This window comes from Silene latifolia, chromosome 11 (genome assembly GCF_048544455.1).
Source record: "Silene latifolia isolate original U9 population chromosome 11, ASM4854445v1, whole genome shotgun sequence".
NCBI lineage: Eukaryota > Viridiplantae > Streptophyta > Magnoliopsida > Caryophyllales > Caryophyllaceae > Silene > Silene latifolia.
The window spans coordinates 357,811-385,352 of NC_133536.1; the positions used below are offsets into that span (position 1 = coordinate 357,811).

At 37.4% G+C, this 27,542-nt stretch overlaps 2 protein-coding genes across 20 annotated transcripts in view; one reads left to right on the forward strand and one right to left on the reverse strand.

The window, feature by feature from the left end:
* Positions 1–172: 172 nt before the first annotated feature.
* Positions 173–27,330, reverse strand: LOC141610536 (uncharacterized). 18 transcript variants are annotated; one of them, XM_074428638.1, is made up of 12 exons: positions 27,048–27,330; positions 25,350–26,574; positions 25,088–25,138; positions 24,840–24,893; positions 24,648–24,701; positions 24,444–24,497; positions 24,259–24,312; positions 1,099–1,152; positions 895–948; positions 710–763; positions 511–564; positions 173–380 (listed from the first exon to the last, which is right to left on the reverse strand). In XM_074428638.1, exons 1-12 carry the CDS (start codon positions 27,248–27,250, stop codon positions 315–317), a joined length of 1,977 nt encoding a protein of 658 aa, XP_074284739.1. In that variant the 5' UTR covers positions 27,251–27,330; the 3' UTR covers positions 173–314. The 18 variants fall into 18 exon arrangements, with proteins under 18 accessions (XP_074284739.1, XP_074284741.1, XP_074284745.1 ...); XM_074428640.1 differs by lacking the exons at positions 24,259–24,312; positions 24,444–24,497; positions 24,648–24,701; ... (2 more) ...; positions 25,350–26,574; positions 27,048–27,330 and adding exons at positions 1,291–1,344; positions 1,541–1,591; positions 1,803–3,027; positions 3,874–4,244; XM_074428639.1 differs by lacking the exons at positions 173–380; positions 511–564; positions 710–763; positions 895–948; positions 1,099–1,152 and adding exons at positions 23,722–23,929; positions 24,060–24,113.
* LOC141610539 (uncharacterized) overlaps positions 10,386–27,542 on the forward strand; it is a 40,702-nt gene continuing 23,545 nt past the window's right edge. Inside the window, exons 1-5 of one of the 2 annotated variants that reach the window (XM_074428658.1) lie at positions 10,386–10,650; positions 11,158–11,796; positions 12,352–12,930; positions 13,020–13,094; positions 13,303–13,536. In XM_074428658.1, coding sequence (XP_074284759.1) covers positions 10,448–10,650; positions 11,158–11,796; positions 12,352–12,930; positions 13,020–13,047 — 1,449 coding nt within the window. In that variant the 5' untranslated portion in view covers positions 10,386–10,447 and the 3' untranslated portion in view covers positions 13,048–13,094; positions 13,303–13,536. Of the gene's footprint in view, positions 10,651–11,157; positions 11,797–12,351; positions 12,931–13,019; positions 13,095–13,302; positions 13,537–27,542 lie in introns of those variants that run through there. The other variant, XM_074428659.1, reaches the window with a different exon arrangement.

Genomic DNA, 27,542 nt, shown 5'->3' on the forward strand with positions numbered 1-27,542 from the left:
CTTAATAAAGTTAAAGCGTTATCGATTGTAACTGAGGTACGGACGAGTTCGGAAGAACTAGAGATAAAAGTGAGAGCTATGGCCGGTGGATGTAGTTACAGACTATAGTGTCCTTGTACCCTGCCGGATAATTTTGCAGGATAAGTATATTTGATTTGTTTACGCAACTCGATTTCTTGAATTATTTCATTTGTTTGCGAAATAATGAGACTTCAACTTCAATAATTTAGAAAAATTAAAACAACAATAATGAACACAAGCTCCGATCCCCTGTTTCGATCATAGACGTATTACGTATACATGCATATCTCTTCTTACAATTCTTGTTTAACCTCATCCGATGCTTTTGCTTCGATGCCATCGTCTTGTACATTGAGTCCCTGCATAGTTCGCTAAGGTCGTCAATATAATACCGACCCATTTTAAAAATATACGTTTGGTTTTCGTTTCCCGAACTAAGTCTTTTACTTCTAAATTGACGAAAAAAATTAATTATTATTCTTGGTTAACCTCATCAGATGCTTTTGCTTCGACTTTGATGCCATCGTCTTGTAGATTGAGTCCCTGCATAGTTCGCTAAGGTCGTCAATTGTCAATATATTACCGATCCATTTAAAAAATATATGTTTGATTTGCGTTTCTCGAACTAAGTCTTTTACTTCTAAATTGACGAAAAAAATAATTATTCTTCTTATTATTCTTGGTTAACCTCATCAGATGCTTTTGCTTCGACTTTAATGCCATCGTCTTGTAGATTGACTACCTGCATAGTTCGCTAAGGTCGTCAATATAATACCAATCCATTTCAAAAATATACGTTTGGTTTTCGTTTGTCAAACCAAGTCTTTTACTTCTAAATTGACGAATAAAAATTAATTATTCTTCTTGGTTAACCTCATCAGATGCTTTTGCTTCGACTTCGATGCCATCGTCTTGTAGATTGAGTCCCTGCATAGTTCGCTAAGGTCAATTGTCAATATAATACCGATCCATTTAAAAAATATACGTTTGATTTGCGTTTCTCGAACTAAGTCTTTTACTTCTAAATTGACGAAAAAAAATTAATTATTGTTATTATTGTTATTATTCTTGGTTAACCTCATCAGATGCTTTTGCTTCGACTTTGATGCCATCGTCTTGTAGATTGAGTTCCTGCATAGTTTGCTAAGGTCGTCAATATAATACCGATCCATTTCAAAAATATATCGTTTGGTTTTCGTTTCTCGAACTAAGTCTTTTACTTCTAAATTGACGGAAAAAAATTAATTATTCTTATTATTCTTGGTTAACCTCATCAGATGCTTTTGCTTCGACTTTGATGCCATCGTCTTGTAGATTGACTACCTGCATAGTTCGCTAAGGTCAATATAATACCGATCCATTTCAAAAATATATGTTTGGTTCATTAAAGATATACTCCATCTCATCCACACCAATGGTAACATGGACCCACTTTTCTCCTGACAAAAAGTGGGTCCATGTGCCATGGTAATTGTGAATGGAAAAAAGTAGTAGAGATGATGATGAAACAAATTACAACCTCAAGATTCAAGGCTTGGATATCCGTGTAAATATTCTCGTCGTCAAGTACCTGCACATCATATATATATATGGCCATCAAAGAAGAGGTTTAGTTGAAAAAGTAGAGTTTATGGCCGTGTTTGGCAAATAGCAGAAACAGATTTATAATAGCAGATAACATTAGAAAAATACGGTTAGCAGATTTTAGTATCAGGTTTGTATAGCAAATAAATTTAGCAGATTTAAAAAAAATGTAGAGTTTATAGGGTGAGATAGTGTACCTCTGTTGTAAAAGGTCGAACGTTGCTATAACTGAACGAGGCACCATACTCGGTTTCTACCTTATAAACACCGTCATGGAGATCTTGAGTTTGAGTACCACCATATGGCAACTCGTCGATTTGTTTGTAAGAAAAGGGTACCTCATAAGTGGCTATATTAACAGACAGAGTTGCAGTGACTCTTGACCTAGGTGGTATTTTGAGTACGACGGCCTCCGACATAATAAACGGAAGGGTTTCAGTTCCCCAATTCCAAGTAGAAGTAATATTTGTTTTCTCTTCGGAAAACTGTAGTCCCCCATTTGTAACAAATTTGGGAAGCGGAACATTAAACACGGCCTTAGCCGAATCCGCAGCCTTGATTATCGGAAAACTATTACTAAATCCAATCCGCTGCCCTTGATACTGAGCACGTACCGTTCTCTCAACTTCACGTGATTCCGAGTTTGATACATGCATTACATCCAACACCCGGGATGACGTGGGCCCTCTCCAAGCGTGACGTAAGCTTTCGACATTGACACGACTTCTACCTAAGACGGCCAAGTAAATAGGCCGGATACAGGCTCGAGTATCATTAGCTATGTTCGTTCCTGCAACCAATTCATCACCACGGATGGCATCCCATCTATAGCAATACAGGTTGAAGGCGAGGGAGCGAATAGCAATGCCGTCCCAGCTCTGGTAAGAAGGGTTAGACAGGGCCACATCAAATAACATTCTCGGGTCCGACTCGGGGATGGGGCCTACCACAACTACACTACTAGGCGGGAACACACACCAGAATTCGTTAAATCTCAAGGACTTGACTCTTATGTTATCGCCGCTTTTATTGTAAAAGACCTCGAACGCCACGTCTCGGCTCGTCGAGTTATGCTCATACGTATATTTTGGGTACCCTGAATTTGCGGTAGATTGCCAAACGCCTAAAGACTTGAAATTGTCACCTAGGAATATTACGTATTTTGGAAGTCTGATCATACGTAAGCGAACGTAATCAGTGTAGCTAAACTCGGTTGGCGCGCCATGCTCCACACACAAGTTATAAGCATGTGCGTCGGTGGCTGGACGCATCACGACGTTTAACCCGCTTCGCGCGTGTACAAAGCTTACAAAGACGTTCCCGGCACTCATACGCGGCCGGAATAGCGTAGAATCGTCCCTTGATAAGTCGTCCACTTTCTGCCGGCTGGATGCCAACAACCACGGTTCAAATCTTGATGCCCTGCCATTGTGCCACGTGTCAATTTCTTGTAATAAAGCGAATTTGGAAGTACGATTATTTTTAGAGTAAATTAAAAAGAGATAAAGGAACATACATGGGATCTAGTACCTCACATTTTATTTGTTTTTGAGCATATGTATTTTTTTTTTGAGCTTATACCTCAAACTTTATTTGTTATTGAGTGTATGTATATTTTTTCTGAGTTTATTAAAATCAATAAGTTAGATTTTATTTTTTTCCCGTCAAAAACATAAATTTAAACTAAGGTTATATGTAATTTTTTTTGAGTTTTATTGTAATTTTTTGAGTTTAATGTTTAAATGAATGAACTCAAAACTTTATAGTAAAATTCACAATTTTTAATATAAAACTCAAAAACTTTACTACAATGCTCAAAAACTATACAATTAGTGGTAGTACATCGGATGTATAATTCACCTACTGAATTAAAAATTACTCCATTTTAAAATACTGTTTTCTAAAATTACTCCCTTATATCATTTTTTCCTAAAATTATTCCCTTAAAATGCATTTTTTTCAAAAATTGCTTCAAAATCCCAATTTAGGTGACTTATTACGTCTGTTTTTGAACTCATTCTCAATTGTTATACGTTTCAAAATATAAATTGGCTAAGAGACAAACGAAATAAGTTCATAAAATGACGGAATAAATAACTCAAGTTGGTATTTTGAAGCAAATTTTGATAAAAGTGCATTTTAAAGGAGTAATTATAGGAAAAAATTATATAAGAGCGTAATTTTAATAAACTGGATTTTAAAAGGGTGTAATTTTTAATTTACTCTTATTTTTGCACAACAAAATTTGGAAGTTAATTAATTACATACCTAGTCCAGTAGAAGTTGTCGTAGCAGGATCTAATGTGAACGAGGCCATCTCCGGCTGGCTCAACCGCGAACCTAGCTAAGTCACTGAATACGTCTTCTACAGGACCAAACCGGAGTTGTCTTTGAGGACCCGTAAAACTCAAGTATCTTACCTCCCTATTTGAGTCACTCACTGAGAAAACAACTTGCGCAGGCAAAGACATCGTCACCTCAACACTTCTAAATCAATGATTTTAGCTAGTTTTGCTTTTGAGTTTTTTTGATTTATTATGTTACTCATCTATTGTAGATGTGTTTGCTTTTGGTATTTGTAGGCAAAATGGGTAAAAGGGGATGCCTTTTGGCTATAGGGGCCACATTTTTTATGTAATAATGAGCTACATACGGTCACCTTCTTTTATACTCCGTATATATTATTATTATACCTTTACGTTGTTAGTTATAAATTGGCCTAAAACATTATGGAGACATTTTAAATCAACTAAAACGACTTCAAATTACATAAAAGAGCTAACTGTAGTTCATTAAAAAAATTTGTATATAATAGATGTACTCATGTACATTAGAAGAGAGATACATAGTACGGTTCGATATCTAGAGAGACTGGCATCATGTAGACTTGTAAAACGGGTTGAACGGGTGGGTTAGGGGTTCGGTAATTTCAGGTCGAGCCTTCGGGTAAAATAAGGGTCAAGTGTATTTGATCTATTCGAATTTACCAATTCTCATTAAAGAGGACACTTTTTGTCACAAGCTGAAGACGGGCTAAATGTCGCCATTTTAACGATAAAATGTGTCCATTTTAATGACAAATTATTATAGCTTAGGAAATTGTTCTGATAACATTTTAGGTAAAATGGTTACATTTTTGTTTTAAATGGGTCGTATTTTACCCTGGCTTCAGCTTGTGAGGAAATGTACCCGTCACAAGCAAGACGCCTTGATTCGAATTACATACAGGTCCAGTACTCAAAGTCTATATGAGTCGGGTTTGATGATGACTTGGCTAGTTGATCGAGGTGACAATAATAATGTCATGGCACGCGGTTAGAGGTCATAAGGTGGCAATATTGATGTGGCATGTAGTTTGAGCTGAGGTGATGAGGTGACATTGATGCATGACATGGTTGGCTCACAATTCCATGTGATGAGGTGGCAGTAATGACATGGCATATGGTTCGATTGCGATGGGTTTGTAGCAATAAGTATTTTGGTCAGATTATACTGCGTTGGGTCAATTTGACCTCGAGTCATGCATAGGTTCTAATAATTGTGATTAGTCTCCTTCAAATTTGAGACTTATTGTACAGTATATGGTCGGCAACAATGGGTTCATGGTCCCGTGGCTTGAGTAGTCACCTTTACTATTCTTGTTTTTAGCAGAACATCACATGGTTTTCTATACATCCAAATAATCATCGAGCTCAATTATTTTTGTTTTCATAATAGTGTCCTTATTATACAAATCGTCGAATATGATTTATGGATGAACTAAAAGATGATAGAACTTAAAAAGTTTTTTACACATCCATAGTTTCCTTATTATACAAATCGAATATGATTCATGGGTGAACTAAAAGATGATCGAACTTAAAAAGTTTTCTACACATCCAAATAATTGTCGAGTTCAATTATTTTTGTTTCCATAACAGTGTCCTTATTATACAAATCGAATATGATTTATGGGTGAACTAAAAGACGATCATCTTTTAGTTCAAAATAGTATCCTTATACAGTAGCGAATCAGCAAGTGAAGTGTGGGACACAACTGACTCCGAAGGTACAGAGTAACATGCATTCACAACAATAATTTACAATCATGGTACCTTATCACGAGGTCTTGGTTCACATCAAACCTACGAAGTACAATAATACTCACGGAATATTCTCTTTATTTGAGTGGAAATTTGAAAGCCCCTCTAATAATTGTGATTGGTCTCCTTCAAATTTGAGACTTATTGTAAGGTGTACACTCTACAGTATATGGACGGCAACAATGCGTTCATGGTCCCGTCGCCTGAGTATTAGTCACCTTTACTATTCTTATTTTTACCAGAACATCACATGCTTTTTCATATATCCAAACAATCTTCCAGTTCATCAATTATTTTTGTTTTCATAGTAGTGTTCTTATTATATAAATCGAATATGATTCATGGGTGAACTAAAAGACGAACTTATAAAGTTTTTTACACATCCAAATAATCCAAGAGTTCAATTATTTTTGTTTCCATAATAACGTCCTTATTATACAAATCGAATATTTCATGGGTGAACTAAAAGACGATCGTACTTAAAAAGTTTTTTACCCATCCAAATAATCCTCGACTTCAATTATTTCTATTTCCATTATAGTATGAGGGGCTTGTGCACTTACCACTCTTCGGGCCGAAAGAGCACTCGAGTGAGGAAGCGTAATAGGAATAAATATAATTGTTGGGTCTCAACCATCACCTTAAGGTTTTGGTTGAGATGGTTCATCTATCATTTCTGTTTCCATTATAGTGTCCTTATTATACAAATCGAATATGATTCATCGGTGCACTAAAAGACGATCATACTTAAAAAGTTTTTTAAGCATCCAAATAATCGTCGAGTTTAGTTATTTTTGTTTCCATAATATTATCCTTACTATACAAATTGAATATGATTCATGGGTGAACTAAAAGACAATCGTACTTAAAAAAAGAATTTATACATCCGAATAATCTTCGAGTTCAATTATTTTTGTTTTCATAATAGTGTCCTTATTATACAAATCGAATACGATCCATGGGCGAACTAAGAGACGATCATATTTAAAAATTTTTTTACACATCCAAATAAGCTTAGAGTTCAATTATTTTTATTCTCATAGTAGTGTCCTTATTATATATACAAATCGAATACTTATGATTCATGGTGAACTAAAAGACAATCGAACTTAAAAAGGTTTTTACACATCCAAATAATCTTCGAGTTCAATAATTTTTGTTTCCATAATAGTGTCCTTATTATACAAATCGAGTATGATTCATTGGTGAACTAAAAGACGATTATACTTAAAAAAATTTGTACACATCCAAATAATCATTGAGTACAATTATTTTTGTTTCCATAAAAGTGTCCTTATTATACAAATCGAATATGATTCATGGGTGAACTAAAAGACGATCGAACTTAAAGAATTTTTTACACATCCAAATAATCCTCGACTTCAATTATTTTTGTTTCCATAATAATATCCTTATTATACAAATCGAATATGATTCACGGGTGGTCTAAACTATACAAGTAACTTAAAAAGTTTCAAACTGTAAGAGCATCCACAATGGTAAGCTAGTTGCTACTAGCTTACCTTTGCCACATAAGATTTTCAAGCTACAACATTTTTAGGCTAGAAACTACTACAATGGTAAGCTACTAGTATTGTGGCTTAGATGGACCCATATGTCAACTACCTTTCATATCACCCATTTATTTATTAAAAATTCTATTTCCACATGTATTATTTTAGTAGGTAGATTTTTTTTGTAGGACCATTTAAGCTACTAGCTCCATGGAGCTAGTAGCTCAATTTAAGCTAGTTCAATGGAAGTGCTCCAATGGTCAAGCAAGTAGCTTGGAATTTTTTTTATTTGCAAGCAAGTCCTTTTGGGAAACCATTGGAGATGCTCTAATAATACATAAACAAAAGCAGTGACCATGGTGGCCTGGTGGGGACGCCACTGGCATATGAAAACTTAAACTATTTTGGACAGTGATAGGGCGTTATTGGGTGTTGCCTAAATTAGGTGTCACTCTCTCACATAAATTTTTAATTGAAAAGGTCTCCACCCACTCTATATGAGAGGGTGACACCAAATTGGGTGTCACCAACTTGGGTGTCACCCGGTGGCGCCCTTTCATTTTCCAAGTATAAGAAAATAAGTAAAAAGTTTAAGGGTACAATGTAAAATATAAAAAAAATAAGGGTACTACATAGAAAACCAAAAAACTAAGGGTACATATACAGTTGAATTTCCCTATTTTTTATGTAAAAGTTTTTCTTTTTTTTTCGTACTTTTTGCCACAAATTTTCCCTTTCTTACTCTTCCTTTCCGTCTAAAAATGAATCCAATCTTTATCAAATTATTCAATTATGGATTGGAATTCTCATATTGATAATATTATGATTTATTAGAATAAGGGTTATAATTTGGATTTATTAGAATAAGGGCTATAATCGCCTTGCACAAGATTCTTGTGACGGACTAATCATCTTCGTTACTCTATCTTTGGACACTAGCGTACCTCTTTATCCTAACGATGTTTTATCAGTTTTAAGTTAGAAAATTTAAGTTATAATTAGGATAACTTGCTTAACGACCATTTGCATGGTTTACAATAAATAATTGTAATACCGCTTCATAAAAAAAAAAAAATTAATCGCTGATAATAAGTAGATTTGGTAAAAGAAGGAAGGATTTTGTTGGGTTCCTTATGGTTGATGATAACATGCCCATTTGATTTGTGCTATCTTAGTTTACCTTTTCAGGATTAATGATGTAATCAAGCATGGATTAAGAACTGTTGAAGTTGTTAATCATCTCATTGTATTGAGTCTTAGTGTCATCTAATGTACAAGCAAGAAAGTAGAGTATCATAGAGTAATAAACAAATCAAGTCGATTCGTTGCTTTCATTAGTAAACAGCTGCTTGGATTGTTGCCACAATTCGTAAAACTTGAAGTCCTTTTTATCTTTCAAAAAGCCTTCACGTGACTCTTATTTTTCAAAGATAAAACTTCAGATTTTATTAGGAGTAGGTCTTCAATAAAGAGTGGTTTGAATTATTACTAATTTCAAAATATTTCATCTTTATGCAAATTCAACCCTTTGGTCTTTTAGAAAACAAAAAATGCTTTTTGCCATATTTGTGTTAACTTGTCATCATGTGACTTGTCTCACATCCTTTGTTTTCTGAATTTGCATGAGCTTTTAAGGTTATCTTTCAAACACTCTTTCTCTATTCTTGCCTTTGCAAAAGAGCCCTCTTTGGTGCAAGTTTTGGGTGGTTGCAAATGTCCTTCACATGTGTGGTCTTTGACCCTTCAAAACCCTAGCAACCTCCTCACCCATTTCCTCTATAAAAGGCGTGCCTCTCCTTCATAAAATCCTAAGACTTTTCTGAATTAATTTTTCCATCTTTGCAAATTGTTTTTAAAGCTTAAAAATCGTGAGTCTTTGCAAAAACCTTTAAAAGTCTTCAAGTTGTTAGAGTCGTGGCTACTGTTACTTTATAATACTAAACTCTCTTGCTTATGAATTGTTGATCTTGTAAAAGTTGTCCATCTCTATTCTTTGCTAAGAATATGTTAGTGGAAACTTGATCCTATAACATTCTAAGTGTGTTAGTAGAGTTTAGGACGGAGTAGTCTTTAACTCTTGGCAACCGGAGTAGGTTGCGAGTTAGCTTGTCATAAGAACGGAGTATTTCTTGTACTAGCTTTACAACCGGAGTAGGTTGGTGTCTTTTATTGTAAGGGTCTTTTAGTTGTCGGAGTAGATCACTAAAAGAAAGCAATAAAAAGGTAGATTGGACGTAGGCACTTGAGTTTCTTACCGAACCAATTCAAAAATCTCGTGTTCAATTGTTTTACTTTATTTCCACGCTCTTTTATTATTGTTTGTCGTGCTTTGCTTAAACCTTCAAGTAACAGATTCATCATATGTCACATTTGGTCTGATCCGTATTCCACAAACCGAGACAAATAGCTACTGATCGAAACGATTGTTACTTTCATACTTCAGCAAACATTCATCGTGATACTTGTTTAGTCTTTCAATATTATTCAAAGTATCTTCTCATCTCTTTTGTCCTCGTAACTCACTTTAATTCAATAAAGTTGAAGTTATAAATTTTTAAATAGTACATAATTCACCCCCTCCCCTTCTTAGGTACTTGAATCCATAAACTCAACAGATTTGTATTTGGTAGGGATGACAATTATGACCCAAACCGAACCGAATCCGAATCGAACCGAAGGAAAAAATTCGATCCAAACCCACTCTTTAAAAACCCATTCCCGACCCACTATTTAAAAACCCATATTCATATCCACTATTGGAAAACCCGAACCAAATCCGAACCGGATCCATTCATACCCGAACTCGATCCACGTGGATATTATTGAAAATTTAGGCTTTACTAACCTTGAAATTTAAATTTTCTTATATAAAATTATATTTTTATGTAGTCAAATCAAGTTTCGTATTGGGTTTTGGATTATGTAGTGGATCGGGTATGGATTTGGAGCGGGTATGAGTTTGAACAAAGTATAATGGATCAGGTATCGATTTTAAAATTTTGGATATGGATCGGGTATGAATATGGATCTGTGATCCAATAAGTAAGTGGATCAGATTTGGATCTAGCAAAACCCGATCCAACCCGACCCATTGTCATCCCTAGTATTTGGTACTAGGCTAAGATGAAGGGATACAATATTGTGTGGATATCAAAGAGTTTTGGGACTTATAAATAGCTGATTGTGTTGTGCCTCAAAGGAACACAAAAAATAAAGTTATACATTTAAAGAGAGAAGTTTAAAAAAATGTCATTGTATGAAATAACAGCATTTTCACTTAATTACACTGGTCCAATTAGAAATTTGACTCTCATAACCTCGGGTTACTTGAAATATGATGAACGAGAAGTGTATAGCCCCACGGCCAAGTTTGGTTACGAGGAGGCTCGAGACGGCTTTGGCCGTGGAGTTCACTTCCGTTGCCTCCACAATAACAAGTACTTGGTTAGGTACTTTTTATTATTATAATTAATTATTTCGCATTTTCTATTATCTTTATTTCTCTATTTTACTAATGTGTAAAGTGCTGTATGAGGTTGTGCCAAGGAAATACGAAAGTTGGGTCATAATTGTATTAATTAGTGGAAAGAGAAAGTTTAGTACAGTACAATTTAGTTGTAGATATAATAAAATGAAAGCGCAATTACAAAAATGATATAATAAAAGCTTAATTATAGCCAAATTAATTTAGGCGGAAAAATTTAGAGATTTGTCTTTTAGTTTAAGGAGATATTGCCGCCTGAGTTACAACTAAAATTGTTCACATTTTATTCCAAAATTGTTTTAATAACTTTTTAGTTTTTATCAAAAAATGATCGCATTTTATTGTAAACGAGTCACATTTTCTCCTTCTTAATCTAAGACGGAAAAACCCGTCTTATGGAAGACTTAAGTGTGCAATTTGAAACTACTAAAACAAAATGATTGACGCGAAGCTGTAAATATTAACTTGTCAGGGAAGCGAACAGTGACTGGATAACCGCAACAGCTACCGAGGCGGTGGAGGCAACAAATCGTCGAGACTGTACTCTGTTCCGGTTGAATATCGGGGCAAATGGTTCAATGTCATGGACTCACGTCAATTCAGGACGAACTGTGGCCATCGTTAGCTCAAATAACTTAGCTAATGGCTTCTATCTAACCATAAGTACCTCTGGCATTAGCAGTGTTACATGCACCCCAATCGACGTTGAACGAATTATCAAACTTCCCAAAATCGTCGTGTTCAAGGGCGACAACGACAAGTATTTGATACAAAGTGGCCAAATGTCGTTCGCTGGGGATGACCGACACAGAAAAGAGGCGTGGTTCGAGACGTTTCCACTAAACAATGGGGACGTGCGTTTCAGGTCTGTTCAGAATGGCCAGTTTTGGAGGCGAGACGGTAACGGCTGGATTCTGGCTAACTCGTTCAGCACCGATACCAATACTGCGTTTCAGATTGCTCGTCTTGGTGACAACACCATTGCGCTTATTAACCGAGGTAACAATAGATTTTGCCAAAGGATGCCTGGTACTAGCGATCGGTTTAAGGCCGAGGTCGATAGTGGAGTTCGGGAAGCCGGTCTTTCTGTGGAGGAGCCCATTGTCGACAGGTACCGTACCATAGGATTATTAATACAACTAGTCTTCCTTAAGACGGAGGTATCGTTTAATATAACATACTCCGTATAAGATAAATATTTTCTCTGTTTTTGTCTTATTCATCCCGCACGGACATACTTGTCATGTCTTAACCGTAACAAATATTCTTATTTAAGACGAGTTTATTATTATAGTGGTGGAGTGAAGGGGGCCAGCAGGGGCGGTCACCCCCGCTGAAAATTGAAAATCTCGAAATTTTTAGTTAAAATTTTCGAATTTTTTCGAGGCACCCTTATAATATTTCCCTTTCGCCTCCGCTGAAAATTTTCGCCCCCGCTGCCTTAAAATCCTGGCTCCGCCAATATATGTCTTTAAGTTTAAGACGGGTCAAGTAATATGAATAAGACAAAAACAGATTGCATATGGAAAAGCAACAAATTCGCATGCCGTTTTAATGTTAAGACGGATACATCTGTCTTAAGGGAGACTAACAGTAAGCATAAGGCGGATATCTCCGTCTTAAATGAGAATTTGCCTTATAGAGGTTGTTTTGACTTTGTCGACAGGAGGATCGAGGTGGAGTACAGGCTTGATGACGCTAGGGTGTTTGGAGAGCGGCCTCGGTCGTGGCTTTCACAGGTAGCCTTCAACGGTGCCAAAGAAGGGGAGCTAGAAACGACCCTAACCATTACATATACCGAATCTTTGAGTTTCTCATTCAATGTCACCACAACTGTGTCTACCAATTTGACCTCCACAACCACTGTTGAAGCTTCGGTTCCTCTCATAGCTAAAGGTTCGCAATCTATAGAAGTCTCAGCTGGAATCGACGTTGAGACAGGGTTCGGTAAAACAGAAGACAAAAGTGAGAGCTATGAATTTAGTTGTAAGGTAGTTGTGCCTCCTGGCCAAAAAAGGCGAGCACGAGTTTTGGCACTAGAAGCCAAATGTGATGTTCCGTTTACGTATGTACAAACTGATGTTCAGGCTAATGGTGATATCGTTAGGACTAACCTTCAAGATGGTTTGTTTAAGGGAATGAATGGTTACGAGTTCCATGTCCAAGTCTATGATCCCGATCAACCCACTACCGTTATTTTTGATGAACCTGTTGCCACACGTACCCTGCCCGATACTTATTCAAGGTAATTAAGCCTCGATTTCTTGAAACATTTTGGAATCAAGGCTTTATTGTTATAGAAGATTTTCTATGAATAACACTTTCATAATGCAGGGAAAAGATATACTTGAAGAAAAATTGATGGACACCGATACCTATAACTTGTTAAAGTCGGAGCAAAGGTTGTTGGTAAGTACTTCGTAAAATTAAAATGCTCTGTCATCGCAGTATAATCTAGTGACGCCATCTCATTTTCTGTCTCATCATGCAATCAAAATAATTAAATAAATGAAGTCACTTGCTCGTATTAGTTTACAAGTGTTAAACTCTCGTTATGTGTAAACGTATGATTAAATCGTGTTTGTTTCGTGCTTTCGTGTCATGCCTTTCGAAACAGCAAGCCTTCCAGCTTCCGGTCAAGTTTACAAATGAATATGGAAGAGGATGTCAGCTAAGTATGAAGGCAAGATTTGAAGAAATAATGGGACCTTGGCAGTTTAGGTCCCTTAGATTGTTGCTTTTGATTTATTGTTGTAAATTTTCTTTCTTTGGATTTGTGAAGTATTTTACTTAATGTTTTTTTGTTGTATTTCATCTAAATAAAACAAAACAACTTTTCGGAAAAAAAAAACACGTTTATAACTTATGTATAAGCAAACCAGTGGAATATTAATAATAAAATGGTCACAAAAATCCGTCTCATTATTTCAGATCCAAATAACTGCCTAAAACAAGAATTTGGCATGTTTCCATGGGCGGATCTACAGGGGGTGATGGGGGTGAACCCTCACCCCCATTAATTTGGCAAAAAAAAATTAAAATCGTTACCCAGTATTCATTCTAACAGACAGAGGAACAAATTGCAAACCCCATCTCTCCAACTTCCTCCTTGTTTGACCAATTTAATCCTATTTCATTATTATTACATCTTCCCCAAATTTCTAATTTATCGTCTCCGGCGAACAACCGTTAGACAAAATGTCTTCATCAAGGTATGTAATATTTCAACATCCTATTCAATTCGGATTATATTGGTAGAATAGAGAACTAAGATGAGAAGGACTATTATTGATTAGATCGGTGATGGAATGGAATGAGTGCTAGATTTTCCGAGCAATCGGTGTAATTTCCTGAGCAATCGGGTGACTGAAGTTAGGGAAGAAGATGAAGAAGTGGTGGAGTTAGTGAGAAGGAGATTAGTCTCTTATGTTCGAGTTTTTCTTTTCTTTTCTTTTTTAATTCTATTTGTTCCTTCACAAAATCTCATTATAGATTTTGCATATATTCGTCTATAACTAAAGACGGTCAAATACAATAACACATTCCTAATAGAACAAGCAACAAGTGGGGGTGGTGTAGGTAAAAAATATCACCACTTTTAAGCTATTTGACCCGTCTTTAGCTATAGACAGATATATCCGTCTATAGCAAGAATAACTATCCTTCCTTCTTGTTGTCGGTCTATGCTCTTAACCGGATAAGGAATATGTCACATGTGGCCTTCGTCAAAGGATAACTTTGTAAATATTCGATTATCGATTTTGATATTCGATTTATATGATATACTTACAATTTGGACTCATATTATGTATTTATAACAAACTATTTTCTCTCTCGATAATATGTTTACCCTTCATTTATTTTGTGAGGGAGAAATAAAGCAAGTGTAAAGATATCACTGAGCCGAGAGTATATTTAACAATTATATACTAACCCAAATTTTAGAATAAGACGTTTTATACCATGAGACGATCCTTTTCTATAAAATTTCATTCATTTATTACTATCACTTGAGTTATTTTTTTCACATAAACCGCCTTACAATGTCATACCGTCTCACATAGTAATTCTTTGATATACTAAAGCTTATTATGTTGAATGTCCGAAAAGTCGGAATTTTTAATTTCCTTATGTTATGTTGATTGTTGAGTTATTGGGTACTTGTTTATGTGTATTGTTTAGTAGTAAGTCACTATAAGGATTTTACCAATGTGGCATAAACTTCATTTTCTAATTTCATTAAACACCCCATTCTATAAATCCTAGATTCGCCACTGCATGTTTCTATGCTTAAGTATGAAGTAGATAGAATTAGCTTGAAGTGTCGAACACTTGTCGTATAAATAATTTGACTGCCGGCCAGCTGGTTGCATTGCATTCGTGCACTATGCTTGCCTATAAAAAGAGTCCTAATTAAACTTGGCATATACAACAACACACACCAACAAGTGTGTAGCTAGCTAATATGAAGATAGTTAATATGGTGGTGTTGTTGGCTATTGTGATGATAGTCACCACACTCGAACCCGTTACTGCTGTTCGTCAATTTACTCCCTATCAAACATAATGCCTAATGATGCCTACATAGCACCCCTTAATACCTGCAAAGATAAGGATGAAGTGTGCGCAGTGGCGTATCTAGGGTCTGGACATAGGGGATGCAAAAAAAAAAAAAAAAAAATAACAATGATTTGGACGACGAAAACTAAAATTTATACCAAAAAAACTCGTGAAGCTAAAGTAAAATATTAAATTAAAATAAATTTAGATCCAAAAAATCCGAGGAGATATAAATTAAAAAAAAAATTGTGAATTTAACACAATAGGTACTTGCAATTCACTACTCACAATTATAATTACGTAACAAAGTGTAAAATTGAATTAAACGAATGCATTAAATAAATCGCATAAAAGAGTAATAAAGGCAGACATTTATGAAAAAGTGAAAAGAAAGACACTTACAAGAGTCGAACCCAGGACCTATAGAGTAAATAGTGATGAACCTACCGCTGCACCATTGGAGATTTGGTTATATTTAGCGAAACAAATATCGGGATTTCAGGATATAATACACGATTTTCGAGATTTCAGGGTCCCGGAACAAAACATCTGTAAATCATAAGAACGGTTCCTCGGGTCAGATAAAGCAGCTACACAAATTTTGAAAAGAAACAGAGGATATTTAAGTGTGCCGGTACGCGATAAACGAGTCTTGGACGAAAATCAAGTACTCCTTAAAAATAGATGAATATTTCTTATTTAGGGCTGAAAATCGAATATGATAACTCATGAAGCGACCCCTTACCTATGGTTATACCTGGCAAAATGGGAACGGGTCGGGTTTGGGTCGGGCCAATTTGGGTCGGGTCAATTCGGGTTTCTCGTTGGGTTCGGGTTAATTCGGGTCGGGACGGGTCTTTTCGAGTTTCGGGTCTGTTTCGGGTTTGTTGCCGGGTCTGTTTCGGGTCAAGCGGGTCGGGTTGTTTCGGGTCGGGTCATTTTCGGGTCAATGAATAAAAGAGAAATAGTCATTTCAAGTCTTTTCGGTTCAATTAGAGTTATATTTTGTCGGGTCATTTTCGGGTTTGGTGGTTTCGGATCGGGCCAATACGTGTCAAGAAAACTCAGGTCATGTTCGGGTCGGGTCAATTCGGGTTTTCGGGCCACATTCGGGTGATGCAGTTCGGGTCACTTCGGGTCTCGGGTCAGCTTTTTCCGGTCGGGTTGCTTTTGCCAGGTTTACCTATGGTAGATAAACTAGGGAAAAAGAAACATGACTCGGTACGAGCTCCGAAACGACACAATTTTCAGTGTATAAGACACGGTTTTAGGGATTTCAGGCTCCCGGGACAAAAGCATCCGTAAATCATACTGACGGTTCCTCGGATCAGATAAAGAAGCCACACAAATTTTGAGAAGCAACAGAGGACAGTTGAGTATGCCGGTATGATATAAACTAGTCTCGGACGAAAAATGGGTACTCCTTAAAAACAGATGAATATTTGTTCTTTAGGCTGAAAATCGAATATCGGAAACTCATGAAGCGACCCTTGACATGTTGTTGAAAACGGGAGGAAAAGAAACAGGACCGGTTCGAGCTCCCAAACGGCCCAATTTTAAGTATATAATACACGGTTTTCGAGATTTCAGGGTCCCGAGAAAAAAAACATCTGTAAATGAAACGGACAATTCCTCGGGTCAGATAAAGCATCCACACAAATTTGGAGAAGCAACACTGGACATTTGAAGATGCCGGTATGAGATAAACTAGTCTGCAACGAAAATCGGGTACTCCTTAAAAACGAGATGAACACTTCTTCTTTAGGGCTGAAAATCGAATACGGTAACTTATGAAGCGACCCCTGATACGTAGACCTGGCAAAGCGGGTCATCGGGTCTGGTTCGGGCCGGGTCAGTTCGGGGCTCTCATTGATTTCCGGTTAATTCGGGTCGAGACGGGTCATTTCGGGTTTCGTGTCAGTTTCGGATTTGTTGATCGGGTCTGTTTCGGGTCAAGCGGGTCGAGTTGTTTTGGGTCGGGTCATTTTCGGGTCAATCAATAATAGAGTTATATTTTGTTGGGTCATTTTTGGGATTTTGGTTTCGAATCAGGTCACTTTCGAGTCGGGTCAGTTACGGGTCAAGAAAGCTCGGGTCATGTTCGGGTCAGGTCGGGTCAATTCGGGTTTTTGGGTCACATTCTGGTGATGTATTTCGGGTCACTTCGGGTCTCGGGTCAGTCTTTTCGGGCCGGGTTTGCTTTTGCCACGTCTACTGATACGTGGTTGAAAAACTGTGAGAAAAAGAAACATGAATCGGTACGAACACCCAAACGGCTCAAATTTAAGTGTATAATCACGATTTTCGAGATTTCAGGGTCCCGTAACAAAAACATCCGTAAATATACGGACGGTTCCTCGGGTCAGATAAAAGAGCTACACAAATTTAGAGAAGAAACAGAGGATATTTAAGTGTTTTAAGCACGCGATAAACGAATTTTGACGAAGATCGGGTACTCCTTAAAAATAGAAGAATACTTCTTATTTAGGGCTGAAAATCGAATACGGAAACTCATAAAGCGGCCCCTTACCCGTTGTAGAAAAACCGGGGAAAAATAAACATGATCTGATACGAGCTCCCAAACGGCTCAATTCTAAGTGTATCATACACGTTTTTCGGTATTTCAGGGTCCCGGGATCCGTAAATCATACGAACGGTTCCTCGTGTGAAATAAAACAGCCACACAAATTTTGAGAAAAATCAGAGGACATTTTAGTATGCTGATATGAGATAAACTAGTTTCGGACGAAAACAGGGTACTTCTTAAAAACATATGATTACTTCTTTTTTAGGTACGAAAATCAAATATAGTAACACATAAAACGACCCCTGATACGTGCTTAAAACACTGGGTGAAAAAGAAATGTGACCGGTATGAGCTCCCAAACGGCTCAAATTTAAGTGTATAATACACGATTTTCGGGATTTCAGGGTTCTGTATCAAAAACATTCGTAAATCATAAGAACGGTTTCCTCGGGTAAGATAAAGCAAACTACACAAATTTTTAGAAGAAACAGATGATATTTAAGTGTGCCGGTTTGCGATAAACGAGTTTGAGACGATAATCGAGTTCTCTTTAAAAATAGATGAATATTTATTATTAAGGGCTGAAAATCGAATACAAGAACTCATGAAGTGATTTCCGGACACGTTGTAGAAAAACGGGCGGGAAAAGAAACATGACTCGGTACGAGCCCTCAAACGGCTTAATTTTAAGTGTACAATACACAGTTACCAAGATTTCAGGGTCCCGGGACAAAACCCCCGTAAATCATACGGACGGTTTCTTGGGTCAGATAAAGCAGCCACACAAATTTTGAGACGCAACCGAAGACATTTGAGTATGCCGGTATGAGATAAATTAGTTTCGGACGAAAGTCAGATACTCCTTAAAAACAGATAAATATTTCTTATTTAGGACAGAAAATAGAATACAGTAACTCATGAAGCGATCCCTAACATGTGGTAGAAAAACAGGGAGGAAAAGAACATGACCCAGTACGAACTTCTAAATGGCTCTATTTTAAGTGTATATACACGGTTTTCGGGATTTGACGGACCCGGGACAAAAAAACATTCGTAAATCATACGGACGGTTCCTCGGGTCAGATAAAGCAGCCACATAAATTTTGAAAAGCAACTGAGGACATTTGAGTATGCCGGTATGAGATAAATTAGTCTCGTACGAAAATCGGGAATTCATTAAAAACAGATGAATACTTCTTTTTTAGGCTGAAAATCAAACATAGAGAAAAAGAAACAAGAATAGGTACAAGCTCCCAAACGACTCAAATTTAAGTGTATAATCACGATTGACAGACTAAATCGCACACCTATCAAAGATAAACCAACTGGCCTAAACTAATGCAGTAGAGGAAGTCCGGATCGTATCCACAGGGAGACAATTTGTTCTATTCGCTAATTATAATCTGTCTATGTAACAAGTCTGGGGATTTGATTTTTGTTTGATTACTAAACTAATGTAGCGAAAAGTAAAGGAGTAAAGCGTAGAAATCGACTATAAAAATATAAGGGAAAATAGCTAGGATTGTCGGTTCACCATGGTCTAATAACGGTCGAAGGTACTCTACCCCGGTATTAGTTAATACATACAACACACACAAAATATAAGGGAAAATAGCTAACGAAATGAAAGCCCATGTCGATCTATAAAAGGGTCTCAAACTTGCCATATATGATATACATTAATACATACAACACACACAAAAAAAACATCAATTAAACTTTGAAAAATTCCAAGTTTGAAAACAAGAAAATGAAGGTATTAGTTAATAATTTGGTGGTGTTGTTGGCGATTGTGGTGTTAGCCATCACACTCGAACCTGTTACTGCTGTTAGCCCATTTAATCCCCTCTCAAACATAATGCTCAATGATGCCAACAACGCCCCCCTTACCTGCCGCAATAGGTATGAAACTTGCGATACTGATGACAACTGTTGCGGATCTTGTGTTTGCGGAAAGAGTGGGTGGTGCATTTCCAGCGCCTGGCTCCAAGTTGTTTGCTGAATGCTGAATGCCAACGACTTATGGTGTTCAAGATGATAATATATATGTTGTTACCATTATCATTATGCATGTGGGTCTTGATCTTATGCTTGCATATTATGGTCTTTTCTTTTATGTACTATTTTACTCGAGTTGTATTGTGTGTGTTTTAATATTTGTGTCTGAGTCGTTGTTTTAATTTCTTGTTTTTGTGATGATCGATGGAATAAATTAATGTAAGAGTTGTTATCGAGTGACTAGCCATGTGCCCATCTCGATCCATCTCTAAAAGCGTCTCAAACTTGCCATATACTACTATATACATTAATATGTACAACACAAAAAAAAAACTTCAATTAAATACACTTTGAAAAAATTCAAGAATATGAATGTAGTTAATATGGTGGTTGATGGTGTCAAGCTATACCTCGCAAGTGCACGATTTTATCGTTGTACACTATCAAGGGTTGATCCCACAAGGAGTTGAAAAGATTACTAATTGTAGTCAAACTAAAATTGAGAGGTGGTAACAATCTAGCACTAAACTAGCAAATTGAAAGGCTAATAAACTAGACAAAGAAACAAGCAAAGAACAAGCTAACAAGGATTAAGAGTTGATCAAATAATAGGGAAGGCTAGAACTCGGTTCTTCCACGAATATACGTAATTGCACATGTTAATTCTCTCGGCTAATCTCAAGGGGTAGAAAGGTAAGGGGGAGATGGCTCTAATTCGCCTAGAACCTCCCTCTCGGGTTCGCAATAGGACACTAGCTACCCCAACTAACCCCCCTCTCGGGTTCGAAAGTCGGTATCCCAAGTCTAAAGCCTAACAACCCGAAAACACATGTAATCCTCAAGGTAGTCTAGCATTAGCTAAGGTCATTAAGCCCCCATCAAACTCCGGGTCATCCCACTCCCTCTCTCGAGGGTCGATTTTAAACACTAACTTAGAGGTACTCTACCCCGGTTCTCCCTTTCGGTCTCAACCGAGGTTAGCATTAGGGTCAAGTTCCGGGCACCCAATTTACAACCTAACCAACTCTCGTTGGTGGACAAGGGTCACAAATTGACACTACCCAATCATCAATCCATAAAAAAATCATTCCTCTAAGCTACCCTCACCAATTTCCCCCAACAAATTAACCTAAATGAGAATTAATTAGTGAAATTACCCATACCGGGTCAAACCGAGTCCTAGTAGAAGACTACTCACTAATCATGTTTCTAAAAGCAAAGGAAACAATAAAAAGCAAAGGAAACAATAAAGATGGAGTCTTTAAACATAAACATAGTGGAAGGATGAATTCTACTTCTAAACATGCAACAATCCAACAATAATGATGGAGAAAGATAAATTAAACTAATAATGAGGATGATTAAACTAAAAGACACAATCTTTAACAAAACAACTCAGATTCAATCTTTAACTCAAGGGAATCAAAGACTCAATCTTTGGGTGAAAATAACAAGGATGAACAAAAGAAAGATGAACAAGAATGAAGATAACAACAATCAAACAACAAGGATGAAATTCAACATAAACAATTAAACAAACTAAAAGGAAAAAGCAAATGTAAACTAATGAAATTAGGAAGAGAGATAATACCAACTCAAAAGCAACAAAGGAGTTTGGATTGAACAATAAGGAAGGAGAATCCTTCAATCTTCTTACAACCCAATTTCTACTACTAAATTTGATGTAATAATTGAAGAACTTGTCTAATTAAGGAAAGATTAACAACTTAATTAACAAGGTTTAAACTTGGAAAGGGAAATTAATTCAGATCTGGGAGTGTGTGTACAAATGGTTAAGGGAGGGGGTATATATAGTTTGCACCAAGATTAGGGTAGGATTTGTAAATGGGCTTGAAAACACGAGCTTGTTCTCCCGGCCGGTCAACCGGCCGCCGGTCTTCTGATCGGCTGGGAGGTTCCTGGAAGTTGAATTAAATTTTTGATATCATCAGGTATGCTTGGTCGGGCAACCGGCTGCCGGTCACAGACCGGCTGGGGGCATGTTGACTCCAAGCTTGACTTCTGGGCTCTATGGGAACTCCCAGCCGGCTAGCCGGCTGCCGGGCTTATGACCGGCTGGAAAGTTCCTGTAACTTCCTTAATATTTTCAGCTCACTTGTTCTCCCAGCCGGTTGGCCGGCTGCCGGGCCACCGGCTGGGGATCCTCCTTGCTTGATTTCAACTTCAATTGTATACATTTGGCATTCCCAGCCGGCTGACCGGCTGCCGGCCTACCGGCCTGGGAATACTCCTCAGCTTCATTTTCTCCTTCTTCCATGCTTGGTTGATTGGGCTCTTCTTCTAGCTTCAATTCTCCCATTCTCACCTCAATTCCTGCAAGGGAGATACAATATCATAGGCATGGGGATTGGGACATGAATTGCAAGCAAGAACGTATAAAACCGACTCAAATGGAGTCGGAAAGCATGAAAATAGAAGGGAAAAATGGTGTAAAAGAGTCCTATATCAGTGGTGTTGTTGGCTATTGTGGTGTTAGCCACCACACTCGAAACCGTTACTGTTGTTCGCCAATTTAATCCCCTCTCGAACATAATTGTCGATGATGGCTATATCCGCCCCCTTACCTGCGGCAATAGGTATGACATTTGCAGGAATGATGACAAATGTTGTGGAACTTGTATTTGCGCTTATTTTGACCCATATTACGAGACGAGGTGCATTACCTCCGCTTGGCTCAGTACTAGTTGTTGAATGCTCCCTCAATACGAACGACTTATGGTGTTCAAGATGATAATATGTTGTTACTTGTTACCATTATCGATAATTATGTGTGTCTTGTGGTGTTTTAATTCTTGTGTTTTAGTCGTTGTCTTCTTGTTTTTTGTGGTGATGGAATAAATTAAAGTCCTTTGCGTTTTTATCCAATGCTATAGGGTGTTCAATATTCTCTATTTACTACTCGGTAAAAGATTAGATTCAATGCTCGTCCGATGCACAATTGGACATGCATGCCTCTTATTTAGGGTAGATGGTTTTATAAGAGAGTAATTTTAGAAAGCTGGATTTTTAAAACGAGTAATTTTCAAGCAAAAATATGTTATTTAAAAAAAAAAATCTGAAATTTGGGGTTGGGTCATCCATGTCCCAACGACCTAGGTCGAGATCGTCTGATTCTCTTTATTTCCGTGAAAGAAATGAATCTCCATTTTTTATAAACGCTCTAGATTAAATTTTGTGACGATCTAATAGTAGTAATCATTTCATAAAAATAATGTTTAAATGAATAGAGAGAGAAAATATATTAAAATATGCGTGTACTTAAACCTCACAAAACTGGTCAACGGGTCGAGTTCGGGTCAAGCCAATTCGGGACGGATTAGCTCGGCTTAGTCACATTATCGTGTTAGTTCGGGCCGTGTTAGCATCAGGTCAAACATATCAATCTAAACACAAAATCACTTTCATTTTGATCAAAATTAAGCTTAATAATTATCGGGTCAGCATCGGGTCGGGTCGGGTCGGGTTCGGGTCACTGATAAACGGGCCGCGTCGGCTTACGGGCCTTCATTGGGTCAGGTCGGGTTGGTTTCGGGTCACAATATTTTCGAGTTTCACGGGTCAGGTTTGCTCGGGTTCGGGTCGGGTCGACTTGCCGGCTCTAACCATATGTTATATGGTCCCGTCCACGGTGTGTGCATAGAAACGTTGTTGTAATATTTGGTCCCTATCTCCCCACTGAACTATTGTAATTTTTGGTCCCTCCCAGAACATGTCGTTCCGGTAGTAATTTTGGTTATTGTTTTCGGATGACAAGTCATCTTAATAAAGTTAAAGCGTTATCGATTGTAACTGAGGTACGGACGAGTTCGGAAGAACTAGAGATAAAAGTGAGAGCTATGGCCGGTGGATGTAGTTACAGACTATAGTGTCCTTGTACCCTGCCGGATAATTTTGCAGGATAAGTATATTTGATTTGTTTACGCAACTCGATTTCTTGAATTATTTCATTTGTTTGCGAAATAATGAGACTTCAACTTCAATAATTTAGAAAAATTAAAACAACAATAATGAACACAAGCTCCGATCCCCTGTTTCGATCATAGACGTATTACGTATACATGCATATCTCTTCTTACAATTCTTGTTTAACCTCATCCGATGCTTTTGCTTCGATGCCATCGTCTTGTACATTGAGTCCCTGCATAGTTCGCTAAGGTCGTCAATATAATACCGACCCATTTTAAAAATATACGTTTGGTTTTCGTTTCCCGAACTAAGTCTTTTACTTCTAAATTGACGAAAAAAATTAATTATTATTCTTGGTTAACCTCATCAGATGCTTTTGCTTCGACTTTGATGCCATCGTCTTGTAGATTGAGTCCCTGCATAGTTCGCTAAGGTCGTCAATTGTCAATATATTACCGATCCATTTAAAAAATATATGTTTGATTTGCGTTTCTCGAACTAAGTCTTTTACTTCTAAATTGACGAAAAAAATAATTATTCTTCTTATTATTCTTGGTTAACCTCATCAGATGCTTTTGCTTCGACTTTAATGCCATCGTCTTGTAGATTGACTACCTGCATAGTTCGCTAAGGTCGTCAATATAATACCAATCCATTTCAAAAATATACGTTTGGTTTTCGTTTGTCAAACCAAGTCTTTTACTTCTAAATTGACGAATAAAAATTAATTATTCTTCTTGGTTAACCTCATCAGATGCTTTTGCTTCGACTTCGATGCCATCGTCTTGTAGATTGAGTCCCTGCATAGTTCGCTAAGGTCAATTGTCAATATAATACCGATCCATTTAAAAAATATACGTTTGATTTGCGTTTCTCGAACTAAGTCTTTTACTTCTAAATTGACGAAAAAAAATTAATTATTGTTATTATTGTTATTATTCTTGGTTAACCTCATCAGATGCTTTTGCTTCGACTTTGATGCCATCGTCTTGTAGATTGAGTTCCTGCATAGTTTGCTAAGGTCGTCAATATAATACCGATCCATTTCAAAAATATATCGTTTGGTTTTCGTTTCTCGAACTAAGTCTTTTACTTCTAAATTGACGGAAAAAAATTAATTATTCTTATTATTCTTGGTTAACCTCATCAGATGCTTTTGCTTCGACTTTGATGCCATCGTCTTGTAGATTGACTACCTGCATAGTTCGCTAAGGTCAATATAATACCGATCCATTTCAAAAATATATGTTTGGTTCATTAAAGATATACTCCATTCATCCACACCATGTAGTAACATGGACCCACTTTTCTCCTGACAAAAAGTGGGTCCATGTTGCCATTGGTGTGGATGGAAGGGAGTAGTAGAGATGATGATGAAACAAATTACAACCTCAAGATTCAAGGCTTGGATATCCGTGTAAATATTCTCGTCGTCAAGTACCTGCACATCATATATATATATGGCCATCAAAGAAGAGGTTTAGTTGAAAAAGTAGAGTTTATGGCCGTGTTTGGCAAATAGCAGAAACAGATTTATAATAGCAGATAACATTAGCAAAATACGGTTAGCAGATTTTAGTATCAGGTTTGTATAGCAAATAAATTTAGCAGATTTAAAAAAAATGTAGAGTTTATAGGGTGAGATAGTGTACCTCTGTTGTAAAAGGTCGAACGTTGCTATAACTGAACGAGGCACCATACTCGGTTTCTACCTTATAAACACCGTCATGGAGATCTTGAGTTTGAGTACCACCATATGGCAACTCGTCGATTTGTTTGTAAGAAAAGGGTACCTCATAAGTGGCTATATTAACAGACAGAGTTGCAGTGACTCTTGACCTAGGTGGTATTTTGAGTACGACGGCCTCCGACATAATAAACGGAAGGGTTTCAGTTCCCCAATTCCAAGTAGAAGTAATATTTGTTTTCTCTTCGGAAAACTGTAGTCCCCCATTTGTAACAAATTTGGGAAGCGGAACATTAAACACGGCCTTAGCCGAATCCGCAGCCTTGATTATCGGAAAACTATTACTAAATCCAATCCGCTGCCCTTGATACTGAGCACGTACCGTTCTCTCAACTTCACGTGATTCCGAGTTTGATACATGCATTACATCCAACACCCGGGATGACGTGGGCCCTCTCCAAGCGTGACGTAAGCTTTCGACATTGACACGACTTCTACCTAAGACGGCCAAGTAAATAGGCCGGATACAGGCTCGAGTATCATTAGCTATGTTCGTTCCTGCAACCAATTCATCACCACGGATGGCATCCCATCTATAGCAATACAGGTTGAAGGCGAGGGAGCGAATAGCAATGCCGTCCCAGCTCTGGTAAGAAGGGTTAGACAGGGCCACATCAAATAACATTCTCGGGTCCGACTCGGGGATGGGGCCTACCACAACTACACTACTAGGCGGGAACACACACCAGAATTCGTTAAATCTCAAGGACTTGACTCTTATGTTATCGCCGCTTTTATTGTAAAAGACCTCGAACGCCACGTCTCGGCTCGTCGAGTTATGCTCATACGTATATTTAGGGTACCCTGAATTTGCGGTAGATTGCCAAACGCCTAAAGACTTGAAATTGTCACCTAGGAATATTACGTATTTTGGAAGTCTGATCATACGTAAGCGAACGTAATCAGTGTAGCTAAACTCAGTTGGCGCGCCATGCTCTACACATAAGTTATAAGCATGTGCGTCGGTGGCTGGACGCATCACGACGTTTAACCCGCTTCGCGCGTGTACAAAGCTTACAAAGACGTTCCCGGCACTCATACGCGGCCGGAATAGCGTAGAATCGTCCCTTGATAAGTCGTCCACTTTCTGCCGGTTGGATGCCAACAACCACGGTTCAAATCTTGATGCCCTGCCATTGTGCCACGTGTTAATTTCTTGTAATAAAGCGAATTTGGAAGTACGATTATTTTTAGAATAAATTAAAAATTACTCTCTTTTAAAATACTGTTTTCTAAAATTACTACCTTATATAATTTTTTCCTAAAATTACTCCCTTAAAATGCACTTTTTTAAAAAATTGCTTCAAAATCCCAGTTTAGATGACTTATTACGTCTGTTTTTGAACTTATTCTCAATTGTTATACGTTTCAAAATATAAATTGGCTAAGAGACAAACGAAATAAGTTCATAAAATGACGGAATAAATAACTTAAGTTGGTGTTTTTGAAGCAAATTTTGATAAAAGTGCATTTTAAAGGAATAATTTTAGGAAAAAAATTATATAAAAGCGTAATTTTAATAAACTGGATTTTAAAAAGGAGTAATTTTTAATTTACTCTTATTTTTACCCAAAAAATATTCGGAAACTAATTAATTACATACCTAGTCCAGTAGAAGTTGTCGTAGCAGGATCTAATGTGAACGAGGCCATCTCCGGCTGGCTCAACCGCGAACCTAGCTAAGTCACTGAATACGTCTTCTACAGGACCAAACCGGAGTTGTCTTTGAGGACCCGTAAAACTCAAGTATCTTACCTCCCTATTTGAGTCACTCACTGAGAAAACCACTAGCGCAGGCAAAGACATTGTCACCTCAACACTCCTAAATCAACGATTTTAGCTAGTTTAGCTTTTGCGTTTTTTTTATTTATTATGTTATGCGTTTGCTTTTGGTATTTGTAGGCAAAATGAGTAAAGGTAGAGGTGGACATTGGGCTGGGCTGGGCCGGGCTGGTGCGGGCCAAGGGCGGGCTGGGCTGGGGTAGAGCAGCCCTGGCACGGCACTAACATAGGACCGGGTTGTGCCAGGCCGGGCTGGGCTGGTTTTGGTCAGGCCCGGGCACGGCACTATAGGGGCGGGCTGGTTAAAAAAAAATCG